Below are 15,030 nucleotides of genomic sequence, written 5' to 3' on the forward strand. Positions count from 1 at the left end.
AATATGATGTAATTTATTAAAATATATAATTTAATTTATTAAATAATTTATTAGTAATATAATACAATTTAATTATTAAATCATATTAAATAATTTTATATATTGTGTCTTATATTAAATTCTAGATCCGCCCATGGTTATTATCAATAGAGCAATATAAAGAGTTGTCCTGTCTTGGTGACTCATACTGAAATATTAAAAAGATAATGAAATCATTCTCAATTCAGTCTGAAGCATGATGTTTTAGATTAATATCAAGATTATCTTCTTTGAGGTTCAACTCTTCATGAAGTAGATACGAGTTCTTATATGAAAAATATTTAGTCATCCATACGCAAAATAGATGTGTGTTAGTTTACTTCGGATCCCTACTAGTGTATCATTTTTCTACTTTTGTTTTACTAATTCTCATCGTTTAGAACTCTTTGCCTAGAATGCTTAATAATACAATTCAATGTTAAAAAAAAAAATCATATGAAAGTTTATAGATTTATCTACATTCATTGTGCATAAGATATTTTTTTCAATGGATTATATCTTGATTGAAAGACAAAATAACTTAATTTCGGAGTATGAACTTTTAGGTTTTTCTTTCCTTATCTATAAATGTTATGTGTTGCTTTCGTATATTTTTATGAATGGTCTACAGATATTTATTTATAGGTGGAGAAAAAACTTAATTCCTCGTTAAGAGTTTTTTTTTAATTAATCTCAATCGTCCGTTGAAATAGAAATATATTAAGAATTACTCCTTTATTTTTAATTTAATTGGTCACCAAATATATTAAAGAACATCAATATTCCAATATAAATTAGATATCTATATAATACCAAATAATAGTGGAAATAAAATATTCCTTACAGCCTTCTACTTAGTCTAGTAAGATCCACTATTAGTTTTTTTCTTGAATCATAAGGTCAACATAATATGCTATCCTTTTATTTTTAAATTAGTCATCATAATTGTCTTGACTAATCCAGTAATCAACGAGAGTCACAACGGTCACATATCATTCTGCAACATGATCTCTTCCATATACTACCACATTGATCACCTTCATAATTAGATCATAAACATAAGCATGAGTATTGTAGTGGTCCACTTAATGTCTTTAAATAAAGACATATTTTGTTATCATAAATCCAACAAACAATAATGTGTGCCCATTGAAAACAATATGTATAAAATATGTAAAAGTCACTCAAAATCCTAAATAATTGCCATATATAAACTAATCACAAACAAACAACACAATAAAGTGCTATCTTCAAGACCCATTCTTTCAACATGCTTCATGAAAGTCTTTGGAGATAAAACTTTTGTAAATATGTTTGCAACCATAAGTTAAGTGTCTATATGTTCAATGACAATTTTTTTCTTTTTTGACACTTTGCTTCAGTGATAAATGTTTGAAATCCATATGTTTAGCTACTTTTGATTTCCTATCATGTTTAAAGAAAAAAATTGCAGCTTGCTTGTTACACTAAAGAATAAGAGGCTTGTCAACATAACTCAAAACCCCAAACTTTGACACGAAATACCACAACCATGTTTCTTGAATAGAAGCCACATAACATGCAACATACTCAGCTTCCATAATAGATGTTTAAATCAACTTTGATTTCTAGCTTTTACATGAAATGACAATTCCACCAGGGAGATACACATAGCCGAGAGTATAGTGTCTAAATTACTTACATCCACCAAAATCTGAGTCTGAAAGTTCAACCATTTGTTGATGTGTTGGTCTTGATATGTCAACATGTACTTTTTTTTTGTTTCCTTTAAATATTTCAAAATCCTTTTTGCAGCTTGTCAATGGGCAAACCCTAGTTTACTATGAATCTACTAAGACTATGATTAACCCGAGTTCTTATGGTGGAGTTCTTAGCTTCGGCTAAGAACTGTTTATTAGCTTTTAACTAAGGAAAGTTAAAAACCGTCTCTTAAATAAGATATATAAGAGCCGGTTCTTAGCCGAAAAGTGTTTTAAAAAAGTGTCAAATCATGAGTTAAAAACCCAAATTAAGAGTCCGGGTTAATCATGCTTTATGCATGCAAACTGTGTGGTTAATTTCAGAGCTAGTACACATGTGGATACATCAAACTATTAAAGAGAATGCATAAGGATATCTTTTTCATTTCATTACGTTCCATTCCATTCCATTTCATTCTACAAAAGACAATGATTACGATCAAGCATGATACATGCTTATGGAAAGTTGCACACAACTTAAAGGGTATACTCTATCAAGCAAGAGAGAAAGAAAATAGAACGATTGATCATTTATTGTTTCCAATTACACAATGCTTAATACATGCTTATTGCTAGAAATTATTGGGCAGCAAGAAATTATCGTGACTTGAGTAACCAATTAATGGAGATATTGTCATATTGAGCATTTGTTTCATTTTAGAAGCCTGGCACTCTTTAAGTTTTTGTTACAGTAACCCTAAAATAGGTTGTCATTTACAAATGTAATGTGTTTTGAGCTTAAAACATGGCAACTTGAAGATTGATGGTGTAAACACTTATGCTTAATAGTTTTTGTATCTCTGATAATGTTCATTTTACTTCGTTCGTATATTAATATATTTTTGACTACCTATAATAATCTTAGTTAGCTAGAAAAAGTTTGCATGCACGATATCATTTAGGAAGAATAAAGTGTGATTTCTGATTGTATTTAGCAGATAAACAACCTCATCAAGAAACACAAAGATCTCATTCAAATCAAACACATATTACAAAGATTTTTTTCAATCTTATGAATCGGTCTCTTCCCGACTGATTTCTTTGTTAAATAAATTCCATCGATTAACTCGAAACCAGTGCCGGCCCAGGGAAGAAGCGAATGAAGCATGTGCTCCGGCCATTAAAAGTTTATAGATGATTTCGGCCAATTTTTGTAATGCAAGTTACACTTAGTCCAACAGTATGAGCAAACTTTCTTATCATAAGAGGTCATGAGTCGATGTCCATGTTGGACATTTTCTATTTTCATATATAGTGGCCCAAAATGTTTTTTGTGCAACCGGCACAACAAAACTCTGGGCCGTTACTGCTCGAAACAAAAATAATAATAAATTTTATCATGAAAAAAAATATTTTTAATTTTTTTTTGTCATCAAAAGAATATATTAACACATGTGAAATGCATTCATACATCCATAAGCCAACAAGAAACACATTCTTTCCAGAGCGAGAAGCCGGCAAAGATCAAAATCATTCCAGAGCCATGATATATAACTAAACTAAAGTTAAGACAGAAGGATGAAAAGGAATGCTAAAACATAAGCTCACAGCCGAGACATAAGATATAAAGTGGCCCTATGATTGCATCGAGAGAATAGAGCACTTCGATCTCTAAAACAAGGATAGAATCATGACGAAGAGCCTTCAAAGAACATTGTAGAGGTCCTGAAAGAGACTTCTATCCAAAGAGCCAAAACACAAAGGTGTGGGATTCTCAAAGTTCATGCAGCTAAAAGCTGGTACACTTACATCAGTCCAACCACATCATAGCACAAGAAAGCTCAAATAGATCTTCAACAGAGACTGGATGAAAACCTGATAACACCAATACATCAACCACTCCTTGGAACCTTAAACCCGAGAAAAGCCTACGATATTCCTAAAAATCATCCAGATACCGAAGATAATGGAGTGTGACTAGAGGGTAGAGCCATAAGACCTCTGACACCACACTTGAAAGGCTGTCTGCCCAAACCCGAATAAATAAAGACCCCACATCTGAACCGGCTAAGTACTTCTACCGCAAACCAGAAACCAGATAAGATCTGACACCAGCAGCCACCAAAGCATATGATCCACATAAGTACCAAAGCTAGCACACTGAAGCAACTCAATAGAGCATTAAACCGTATAGAGACCCATCAATCAAACACGTCAAACACAGTTTGCAGTTACCAGCAATACCAACACAAAGCACCACCATCTTGACTAACACATACCAAAGCAAGGGAAGGCTTTAACACAAACCTAGCTGAAACGAAAGCCTGAAGCTGAAGAGCAAAGTAGACACAAACAATTTGCAACCGTAGAGCTTCTCCACCACCAGAACTTCAACTAGCCGTCACCTCAAAACCCAAAACTAGGACCAGCCATACGAGCTATTGAACCACCAAATCTAGAATTGGATCCACTTATGAGCATCCATCGCTGTACACTGCCACAACCGAGTAACAATCTAATAGACGCGAGCGGCTTCAGAATACTCAGGAAACAAACCAGTCGAGATATGGCTAAAACCTAACACACTCTCATGAACCAGCTAGAGTGTCAAAGCCCCTCATCCCATCGAAACTTAAAAAGAAATATCACACAGTACAAGTTACAGATAATCAAAAAGGGGGGCACTTACGGAGCCACCACGCGTCGGTCAACGGAGTTAGTTACGAAGGCGCTGCTCTAGAAATTGGTGTTTGTTGTTTAACATTTTTAGTTTTGAGCTAACAAATAACAACAAAGAAAGGTTGAAAAAATACTAAAAGCGCACACAAATAATAACCACTAATACTAGTAACAGGAAAACACCGGTTATAGCTCCGGTTCTCAATGGCGTCCCCGGTTCATGAGAAATTCTCTGGTTAAACCACAACCGAGCACCGCGTTCGGTATATCCATCTTAGCGATCTGGTCTACTCCCTCGGCGAAAACCACACCCATACCCATATGCAAATGCGGTTCAATGTGACAATGAAAAAACCAAACCCCAGGATTGTCCGTTACAAATCTCAACGCCGTCCATCCGTACGGATACAACGCCACCGTATTCCGTAACGGCGGGTTATTCAAATTATACGTCTTCTCGTCGACTCCTAACCGAAACTTCCCTTCGCCGTAACCCAAAACCCAAAAATCATGACCGTGGAGATGCCACGGATGTATCTCGCTGCCTCTACCGTTCAAAACGTTCGAGTTCTGGAGAATCACGTCCACGACGCGGCCGAGCTGGAAGTTATAGATTCCGCTACCTTTCGTCGTGTTTGGATTCACCGGAGGTTTGGTTATGTCGTAGTCCTCCACGATCTTCTTCCCCGGAGGTTTTTGGTAGTTCAAAGTCTTGAGCCCGTATCTGATCGTTCCGATGTACGGCGTCGCCGGAACTGATAACGAGACGTTGTTGATCGCCCATTTTGTGTACTTATCCATGAGGTTCTGTGTGTTGAGGAGGAAGAGCTGTTCGTCTGACTTCTCCGGCGGCGGCGGGTATCCTTTCGCGGCGAAGATTTTCTTCGAGAAGGTTTTGCTCCGGTCGTAGTCGTCCCACCTGGGAGTCACCGGGGGAGGATAAGGTAGGTGTTCGTATTCGGGAGCGTCGGCGTAGTGTAGCAGGGTGAGGGCTTGTGTAGTGTTGGGTTTACGGCCACGAACGCCGACGGAGATCCAGTATTTTCTGGAAGGAGTTGGATTATGTGTTCGGAGGAGAACGGAATAGGTCTCGCCGGAGTAGATGTCAATGTCGTTGACGGTGAACGGAGCGACGTAGTTGCCGTCGGCTTCAACGACTTCTAGGTTGTGTCCCTGCACATGTGCACAATCAGCCTCACAACTATGAATAAATAACGTATTCAAGTACAAAAGTAAATTTTGCAAAAATATATTGAACTTAAACTTCTCAACATATATCAAAAATAATGATAACATTCATATGGTTTATGAAAGTTAAATTCAAACCAAAATTAAGTTTATGATTTAATATTTCAGTTTGGTTATTATACTTCTTGATACAAACATGAATACATCTACAAAAAAATTTGGTGACTAGCCCACCAGAACCGGTCCAAAGAAAATATTGAACTGAATCCAAAATTTTGAGTTAATACGATGAGTAGACTATATGATTTTAGTTTTATTAAAAATTATTAATTATTTTAATAAATTGTTTATTTCATAGAAGTCCCTGAATGGTTCCAGTTTATAAAGAAATTATGTTACAAAGTTCTACGTATTTCTAATTTAAAAAGGTTTAGTCAGAGTGTAACTTACTTCAACGGCTAAGTTGAGGGAAGCAAGAGCGGTGGTGCTAGCGATCCGAAGACGATAAACTTTCAAAGGCTCGACCCTCAGAATTGTAGGTGCACAGTCATCATTATCTTTAAACTTACACTCTTTCAATCCTCCCTCGTTAAAATACGCAGCTAGTGAACAATTGAACTGTCCTCTCCCGTTGATCAACAGACTCTGAGGCTCCCCAATCCAACGCATAGGCCTTGATGAAAGATAGAGTTCTTGCGCGTGACTACCTTGGTGCCACCAATCACTGAGCAACAGGTTAAACTCTCCATCGTACTGTAGTGTCTCTTTGGGCGATCTCACTATCATCATCCCGTACAGTCCCGCCGATCTCTGCATCCCGTAGTGCCCGTGGTAGAAATGTGTTCCCGCCTGTACCATATCAAAAACGTTATCGATATCTCTTCTTGTAAAAGTTATCAAAAAGAAGAAAAAAGTATTTTATTTTACCTTATCAACAATGAAATTGTAAGTGAAAGTCTCGCCAGGATTAATGGGACATTGAGTTACCCCCGCTGCTCCATCTGCCCATGGAGTCCCATTCTATTCCAGAATCACATTTCATTAGTCCCGTTCTAGTTATTTTTATTATACTAACTTTATATATAAACTTTTGATAAATTATAGAAACTAAGCAACCTGACGTATGCCGTGCCAATGGATGACAACACCTTCCGTAGAGAGTTTGTTGGTAACGTGGATGATGAATGTGTCTCCGGCGGTAGCATCAATCGTTGGCCCCGGGAACTCGCCGTTGATGGCAATAACGATGCCTTCTTTACAGTCCGGCCACCGGAGCTTATACTCAACCTCCCAGTTTAATTCTACAACTCCGGCGGAGGCCGAGTGAACCGCCACCATAACCACCGTTACTAGCCACCACACAACTACCGACATTGAATTGGTGGTGTGGCTGGATATAATTATATAAAATATATTGTGTTGCTTTGTTATGAAAGAGGGTTCCTGGTTGTATATATAGAAAGGGAATGGTTGTTTTCATTTAAATTTCAATAATCAAACGAAAAAAATCCAAATAATTATATATTCATTATTTTTTGTGTGGATGTTACTGATTGAATTTGAAAATTTGATATAATTACAAACGAAAAAAGAAAGACGACAAGATCAATGGACCATTAGCATCTTGGCAGTTTGGCAATGGAAGACACTGGAGTTATACAATTAGTTTCGGCATGTTCACATTGTTTACTTGGAAGAAACGTGTAGTCTCCAACAATGAAGATCTAAAGGTTGGAATTATTTCGAAATATAGAACTAAGAATTATTCACGTTGAATTATGAGAGCACGTAAATTAGCTATGTGGCCTTCTGTCATGCACAAAAGAATGTATATTCTGTAATTATGTAGTCTATTATGTGATTTTTTTTTGAGAAAAATTATGTGATTATTTGTTTAGTTCAGTTTAGCTATTATTGGATATGAAGTTCTAAATATATACTGACAACAAAGTTTTTGTTTATTTACAAATACTATCTTTCAACAAATAATCACATAATTTGCTTAGTCACAGAGATAAGCTGCTGCAGTCGAGGTCAGTAAAAGGCAACGGCATAATGGAGTTACATGCCCTCATCTAACAAGGCAACAATGTGTAATTCACATCATTATTTGATATAAGCTATTTTCCCTCCCTATATAACATTTATTCAATTTTGTTCGTCGGTTTGCTTCCAAAACAAAATATAACAATTGATCATGTAATGTGATTTCGTTTCCAATTACACAACATTTTAAACATGCTTATAGGAAATCATTGGCCACCAAAAGGTTGAACATGACCCGTGAGTAACCAAATTATTGAAGATATGGAGCACGTATTTCTTTATAGAAGCCAAGACTCTTCAAGTTTTCGATAGAATAGATTGTCTTTAACCACATATGAAATGTGTTTTAAGCTTAGTAAATATCGCAAGTTGAAGAATGATGAGAAGACGTATACAGTAGTTTATAATAAGTCGCCAAAAATAATACTAGTAGTAGTTTAATAATGCAAGTCACTAATAAACCTTACAATTACCTCAAGAAAACACGCTCAATCAAGACGTGAATGTAGTGTGGTGCAAAATGTTGTTTACAATGTATACATCTGAATTTGTTTCTAACAACAATCCTAGTTCAATTCATTTTTCAAATGACAAAAGTTTTACATTCTATGTTTTCTCACTCGTAGATTGTAATAATTCATAGATAAATAATGTGCATCAATTGCCTACTTTGAGATACGAAAATGCAGCCTAATTACGTATCAGTACGCAACAAACTAGACTCTTAGAGCATGATTATCCCTAGAAACCCATTAAGTTTCTTAATGACTATTTAAATATTAAATTTTAGTTAAGGAATTTAGCTAAGAGTCACCTAATTTTCTTGCTCCAATGGGAGTTTCTTAATAAAGGGTTTCTTAAAAAAATTAAAAATAGAATTAGAGAAAGAAAAACACATTAAAGGGGAATGATTCAAGAATGAAGAGAAGTGTTTTGGTCAACTGATTATACTATTTGATTATATCGATCTATTTGTGATTAACTTCACCTTGCTACAATACAATAAACATCAATAACCCGAAGAAAGTTGATATCTCAACAAAAAAGCTTTTACTAAAACTATTAAGACTGACTAATCAGCTGTTTCCAACAAGGTTAAGTGGTGATCAGAAGGAGCAACTTACAAGCAAGTCAACGCAGATGGTAGATGGAAAGATGGACAACTCACAGCTAGTGAAGTGTTTATTTGCTCAACAAGCCAGTTGAAGAGGCTAGCATAGATGATTTTGCTAGGGAATCCCTCATATCAGTCGCCTGTGGCAGTGTCAGTCTTTTAACAATGCAATCTCTACCAGCTTGGAGCTTGCATGTAGACAAAACCACCATAAGCTCTTTTCAGTCGCATCCCATTAACATAGCTACGTTAGTGACAGCTGCAATAAGCAAGAGGAAAATAATAAGCATCATTAGTCCAGTAATTCAAAATGATAGAGGACAAGACAATGTATTCTACCTTCATCTGCTACCACGTCCACATGGTTTTCATTGTCAATGACTTCAAAAGATACATTCCCTACCATAATACAGCTGCAAGCAGTGCTAATGCACGTTCTTGATATTCTTGAGGAATCTGAACAGTGTTGAAAGCTTCCTACAATAACAAAGCCATCTCTACCATCAATTTGTGAAATTTCTGAGAATCATCAATGCGATCAATTGTTAAGCAGTTGCTCTGGTTCAAATAATTGTATTCACTTGCTGCTTTAAGCTTCAATTTCTCTGCATATAAAATCATATACGGAATGTTCTAGCAACTTCAAGGTTCTCAGCCATGAGTACGTAAAGTTATATATATATATATATATATATATATATATATATATATATATATATATATATATATATATATATATGTCTACATTTTACTTTAACAGGAACACTTCCAAACATATCATATGCACCTAAACCAATCAAATACCTGAATCAGTTCTTAGATATTTCGGTTTAAAATGTTACCTTTAAGAATTGGTGAAGCCGACGACGCGTTTTTTCATCTGCTCCATCGCAAGCGCCAAAAGCCGATCGGTGGCCGCAGCGGCTGATTACTCAGCGACACCGATCCAGCTCCAAGCCATCGTCCACTACGCGACCTTCACCATAACCCCACAACAAAACATCCACGAGATCTCGATCTCCTTCAACGTCTTGAAAGAGCTAGCTCCAGCCAACTTCCTCGTCTTCTGTATGGGAAGAGTTGAGAAGTTTCGACGGAGAAGACGAGGAAACAAAAGAGAAAAGAAAAGAAAAAAGAAAAAAAAGTCTTGTGTCTTTTTTTGCTGACACGTGGTGGAAAAACCCACTTCAAAACCGGTTCCAGAAAACCTTAGTTAAGGATCGGTAAGCCCATTTTTATCTTGTTTTGATTTAAATAAATAGACTATTTTGTTTAAAAACTCACTTAGGACCTAGCGATAAAGATGGTCTTAGCCGGTACACTTCACTACCCTACAAAAAAATATGCTTACAAGTCACTGGCCTCTAAAACTAAGCATGGCTGGTGAGTAAACCCAATTATTGGAGATATTGGGCACGTGCTTCTTTATATAAGCCACATGACTCATCGAGTGGTGTAAACAGAATCCCCAAATATAGGTTGTATTTACTATTAATGCAATTTGGTTAGGCTCAGTCAACATCGCAACTTTAAGTATGATGTATACAATTATAATGGTTTAATAAGTCGATAAAATTTATACTTCAATAAATGCAAATCAATAATCGATCTTCAGGATCACCTCAAGAGACTCGGCCAATTCCTGAATGCAGTGTGGTTCCAAGTGTTTGTTTCCAAGTTAAATTTAAATTTGTTTTATCATAGTTCAATTCATTTTTCTGATAACAAAACTTTTACTTCCTTGTCTTTTTGTTACTTATAGATTTTATAATAATCCATTGATAATTAGTAAGCATCAAGAGCCTACATTGACGTACGAAAATGCAGCCACGAAGATTAACCAGTATGCAATACGGATCAAATAATAATCATCTCAACTTACTACAGTTACAAATAATAATTTTGAATATGAACACAAAACCAAGCATAGTAGTCTAGTGGCATGGGAGCTTTGGGTTGTTAACTAACCTAGGTTCAAAGACATTCCACTATACTCCATTGTGTGGCTACATAGATATAACCAAAGGACTACAACCCATTTGAATATTCAGGGAGAGGGTCAATCCGTAAGTTACATTTTAGATTAGTTTGTATCAATTCATGGTCTTTGGAATACCCCAAATTATTATTTTTTAAACATGAACACAACCCTACTTGCGAAAAGTAATGACACAATAAAGTATACAACGCACATTTTCCATTCTGTTACTTCTTATTTTTGAAATTGTGTCCACCTCCACGTGACTAATAAAGGACTCTGTATTTTTGCAATTTATATGATTTGTCCGCAAACTAGCATGGGCCTAGATGACGAATCGCGTAGTCGACTGGACATGAGTGGTTACAAACCAAACATCAATTGTGGTGGAATCGAACTGAATGTATAATGCTAAATAAAATAAAACACCCAAACCCATAGTTTTTGTTTTAACACGACAGATCCATACAAGCAAGTGTTAATGCAGACAAGATAAAGAACTTGCTACCAATACAAATGTTACATCTCAGTGTCGCACAACGAACATTACACTACGCCAAAGGCGCATGTATATAGATTTTACAATACACACAGACAGACCTCAGTCTCAATTGAGACAGATGATTACTGATTCCAACTCTTTTTTTTTTTTCTCAACTAGGACATATATATACTTATTACATAATAGAAGTGATATTTGATAAAGTGGTGAAGTGTTCTTCCAAGGTCACCCCCTCATTTCTTGTTTTTCAGGTGTTGCCAGTTGGTTCAGTTGCAGTTGGTGTCGTAGCTTGCAAGACCGATTAGTTCCGGTCCCTCCAACCTCGAGTTGTTCTCAAAGCTGCAACAATTGTTTTTGAGTTATTAGGATCAAAATGCTCATATGCAACTTTTATCAGTTTATATAGAATATCAAAGAAGCTTTGTAATATGGGTGAGAAGATGGAAAATGGAAGAGGAAACAGTATCAAGAAACTTCTTGGGCAAGTGCAAGACAAAAGTAACTTACTTCTGCAAAGGAATGTGTGCAAAGGGTCCTTCCGTTGGGATAGTTCCACACAAATCATTGTTTGATACATCACTGATGAAATGATGACAAATCAAGAGGAATGAGTCAGTAGGTTGGAGAGACAGCAGCAGAGAGTTTAGCAAAACAAGCACAAAATGAGAAAGCTGAACTTACACAACTTTAAGGCTTGCGATTTTGGTGAGCTCTTTAGGGATTGGACCAGTCAATTTGTTGTCGTTGAGCCGTCTGCAACATTAAACAGTTCCTTAAGAGAGGCGAGGTAAGAAGAGAAAGCGTAAGAAGAGAATCAAGTAGTTTTGTGAATTATAGAGTGTAAAACAAGTTACTTTAATCAGCCCTATAATTTGCAATTTCCAAAGTGTATCTGTTTCAGGATCTTAGAACAACTTACAAAAAGACCAGAGACTTCAATTTTCCCAAAGAAGAAGGGATTTTTCCAGTAAGATTGTTGTTGTAGAGATCCAAGCTGATGAGGTTCTTCAGATTGTCAAGTTCAGAAGGTATAGTCCCTTCGATGTTGTTTTTTGTACAGCTCCCTGAGTCGATCAATTATAACACAAGTAATAAAGTTAGTTTACATTGTTACAAAATCAATCTCACAGTTTCAAAAAAAAAAAAAATCAATCTCATAGTGGGTGCTTTAGCTTGCGCTTTATGGTACGTAACTTTATTTTCACTATCTAATTTTATCCTAGCTGGTAGTGGAAAAAAAAGTTAAATTTTTTATGGAAAAGTGCAAAGCCAAAAGAGTGATGACATACAAATACTGTAAATGTTCGAGCTTCCCAAGCTCAGGTGCAAGATGTCCTGAAAGGTTTGAATTGCCTAAATCCCTGCCAAAAATTAAAAAAAAAACGTTGAATCAGAGATACACTTTTAAGAGCTAAGAGATAAGGAGATGTAATCAGTTACAACGAATCCAAGATTATTCTAAAAGCGTAAGAAACTCACAGAGTAGGTACTAAAGAGTAATATAAATAAGTAACAAAGCACAGAAAAAAATCATGAAGTACAAGCAAAATTAATAGATGGAACAACTATTGGGGATTCTTTCGAGCCTTTTAAGGAATCCAATGACTAGAGAGAGAGATATACACTGTGCAAAACCTGAGAGAGCTTTAGATTTCCCCCTTTTCATAATGGAATACTGAGCTAGAAAAATTTCCTTTTTTCTTTAAAAAAAAATCGTACTCTCTGCATATGAAGCTTCGGAAAGGACAAAATCATGAACCTTAAAGTCACCCCATTTTGAAGAAGAAGTGTTTCCAAAGACAAAAGGAAGGCTGAATCATCATCAAATCAACTAAATCCACAATTCCCCACCCCCCCATTTGATTTGACAATAGTTAAAAAGAGAAAACAAACAAAAAGCCAAGCCTGGTGAACTAATCAAACCCAACTTTCTATCATACATGTTCATGAAATCTTCTTATTAGTTTTACAGAATTGCCCATAAGAAATATTGTTTGCTCTTTCTCAATTTAACAATCTCTAACAAAGTAACAACAAATCAATTATGGTCAAGCTTTATCTTTACATCTTCCCCAGTGACAAAATACAACAAAACATAACAGATTCGACTAAAGGAAAGCTTTATAGAAGCAATCCAAAATTAGAAACTAAAACCTAAAAATAGAGACTTTGTATCAACAGGAATCTACCATAGATTCTCAGACGAATCAACTTCTCAGAACAGGAACTAAAGAGAGAGAGAGAGAGAGGAGAGAGAGGATCTTACACACGAGTGACGCGGTTGTCTTGGTTACAGGTGACATGGAACCAGGTACAAGGGTTAACAAGAGTCGGATCCCAGCTCTGTAGCACATGGTCTGGATCCGATAAGCTCCGGCGAAGCGCGTAAAGAGCATCTCCTTCCGAGTTCGCCTCCACCAGGTGAATCAGAGCTAAGGTTAGGGTTAGAGAAGCCGCGAGGAGCTCCCACCGACAGTTTCGGAACGCCATGTGAGCTTATCGGAAAGGGGAATTGAGTAAAGCTAGTTTCTTTTTTATGATCGGAGAAATTAGGGTTTCGTCGCACCTCTCCCTTTTGCTCTCTCTCTCTATTTGTTGAAGTTGAAGAAAATTGATTGATTATGCGATTTGGTGTTGGGAACGACGGAGAGAAGAAAGACTTCTCTACTTCCTGTCTTTTTTGTTTCCTTTACTTTTAATATTCTTGTCTTTCTTTATTTTCTTTAATCTTTTTTTTTTATTAATCAAGCTGTTTATTTGAACACTGTCTTGTAGTGATTTGTGATAATAACACAATGCTGTCTTACCATCGATATTTAAATCTATATTTTAATGAATACTGTTGGAAAAATAATAATCAAATAAACGCACTGAAACAATTCTTCATTTGAAAAAATGTGAAACAAATAAAGAAGAGTATATTTAAATACAATTGTACTTTAAGTGGAGCTGTATTCTCCACGATATATGAGAATATGTCGAGAATATGAATTACTTTGGCTTGAACTTTAATCCATTTTTAATATTATACAATTTTTAGATAATAAACTCAGTCAATTGTATATAATAAACTTAGTTACAATTTTTAAAAAGTGATTTTTTTTTCTTCGGATTTATTTGAGTTTTAACAGTTGAGCGTTAATTTTAAGAAGAAGAAGAAAAAGGAAAAGTCTTGTGACTTTATTTTTGGGTTTAAAAGTCTTCTAGTAAATTCGTTGAGTAAAGCAGTAAAAGAGGTGTTGACAAAAAAAAAAAAAAAAAAAAAAAGCAGTAAAAGAGGTGTTGCGTTGGTCAAAATTGGAAACTAGAGTTCACACGGAAACAAACAGTGCTTCTCCTTTGTGCACACACACTATTCTTTGTGTATGATATTCGCTTTTTGCGTATAGTTTGGTACAAACGCTCTATCATTCATTCGATGGAATGTGAGTTCTGTGCACTAACGAACAAAAAGAGAGGAACTGAGTGCAAACTTAAGAATTAGGATTTAATCAAAGTCAATGGTATTCGATTCTTAATATGGAATCTGATCCGACCAACACATACTTAACACTTAAATGTCGGAATAATCACCAACTCCACTTCTTCCTACACTATTAAATAAAGAAAAGGAGGCTAGATGACTAAATAAATGGTAGAAATTGTCAATTCACAGAGTATCAAAACCTTCCTCCTTTTCTTCAATCGTATTTGTAGACAAAGCCGACCACTACAAGATTTTCAGAATGCAATATATTCTTAGTCTGCAACTTCGATTGGTCACACACCACTAGCATTATTATTATAGTGTAGCATACATATGGATTTGATATACTGCTTACGAAAA

At 35.7% G+C, this 15,030-nt stretch overlaps 1 protein-coding gene, 1 long non-coding RNA gene and 1 pseudogene across 3 annotated transcripts; all 3 read right to left on the bottom strand.

The window, feature by feature from the left end:
- Window positions 1-4,434: 4,434 nt before the first annotated feature.
- Window positions 4,435-7,010, bottom strand: LOC106371691 (L-ascorbate oxidase). Its single transcript, XM_048743079.1, has 4 exons — window positions 6,681-7,010; window positions 6,492-6,584; window positions 6,015-6,413; window positions 4,435-5,549 (listed from the first exon to the last, which is right to left on the bottom strand). The coding sequence occupies exons 1-4, from the start codon at window positions 6,936-6,938 to the stop codon at window positions 4,578-4,580; spliced, it is 1,722 nt and encodes a 573-aa protein (XP_048599036.1). The 5' UTR covers window positions 6,939-7,010; the 3' UTR covers window positions 4,435-4,577.
- Window positions 7,011-8,706: 1,696 nt separating this feature from the next.
- Window positions 8,707-10,031, bottom strand: LOC125579227. Its single transcript, XR_007317224.1, has 3 exons — window positions 9,567-10,031; window positions 9,064-9,329; window positions 8,707-8,983 (listed from the first exon to the last, which is right to left on the bottom strand). It is a non-coding gene; the product is annotated as an uncharacterized LOC125579227 (long non-coding RNA).
- A 1,092-nt stretch (window positions 10,032-11,123) lies between these two features.
- Window positions 11,124-13,903, bottom strand: LOC106371694 (annotated as a pseudogene). Its single transcript, XR_007317225.1, has 6 exons — window positions 13,471-13,903; window positions 12,494-12,565; window positions 12,124-12,268; window positions 11,886-11,957; window positions 11,712-11,783; window positions 11,124-11,543 (listed from the first exon to the last, which is right to left on the bottom strand). The product of XR_007317225.1 is annotated as a leucine-rich repeat protein 1-like (transcript).
- Window positions 13,904-15,030: the final 1,127 nt, after the last annotated feature.

This window comes from Brassica napus, chromosome A10 (assembly GCF_020379485.1).
Source record: "Brassica napus cultivar Da-Ae chromosome A10, Da-Ae, whole genome shotgun sequence".
In the NCBI taxonomy this organism is placed as follows: Eukaryota; Viridiplantae; Streptophyta; class Magnoliopsida; order Brassicales; family Brassicaceae; genus Brassica; species Brassica napus.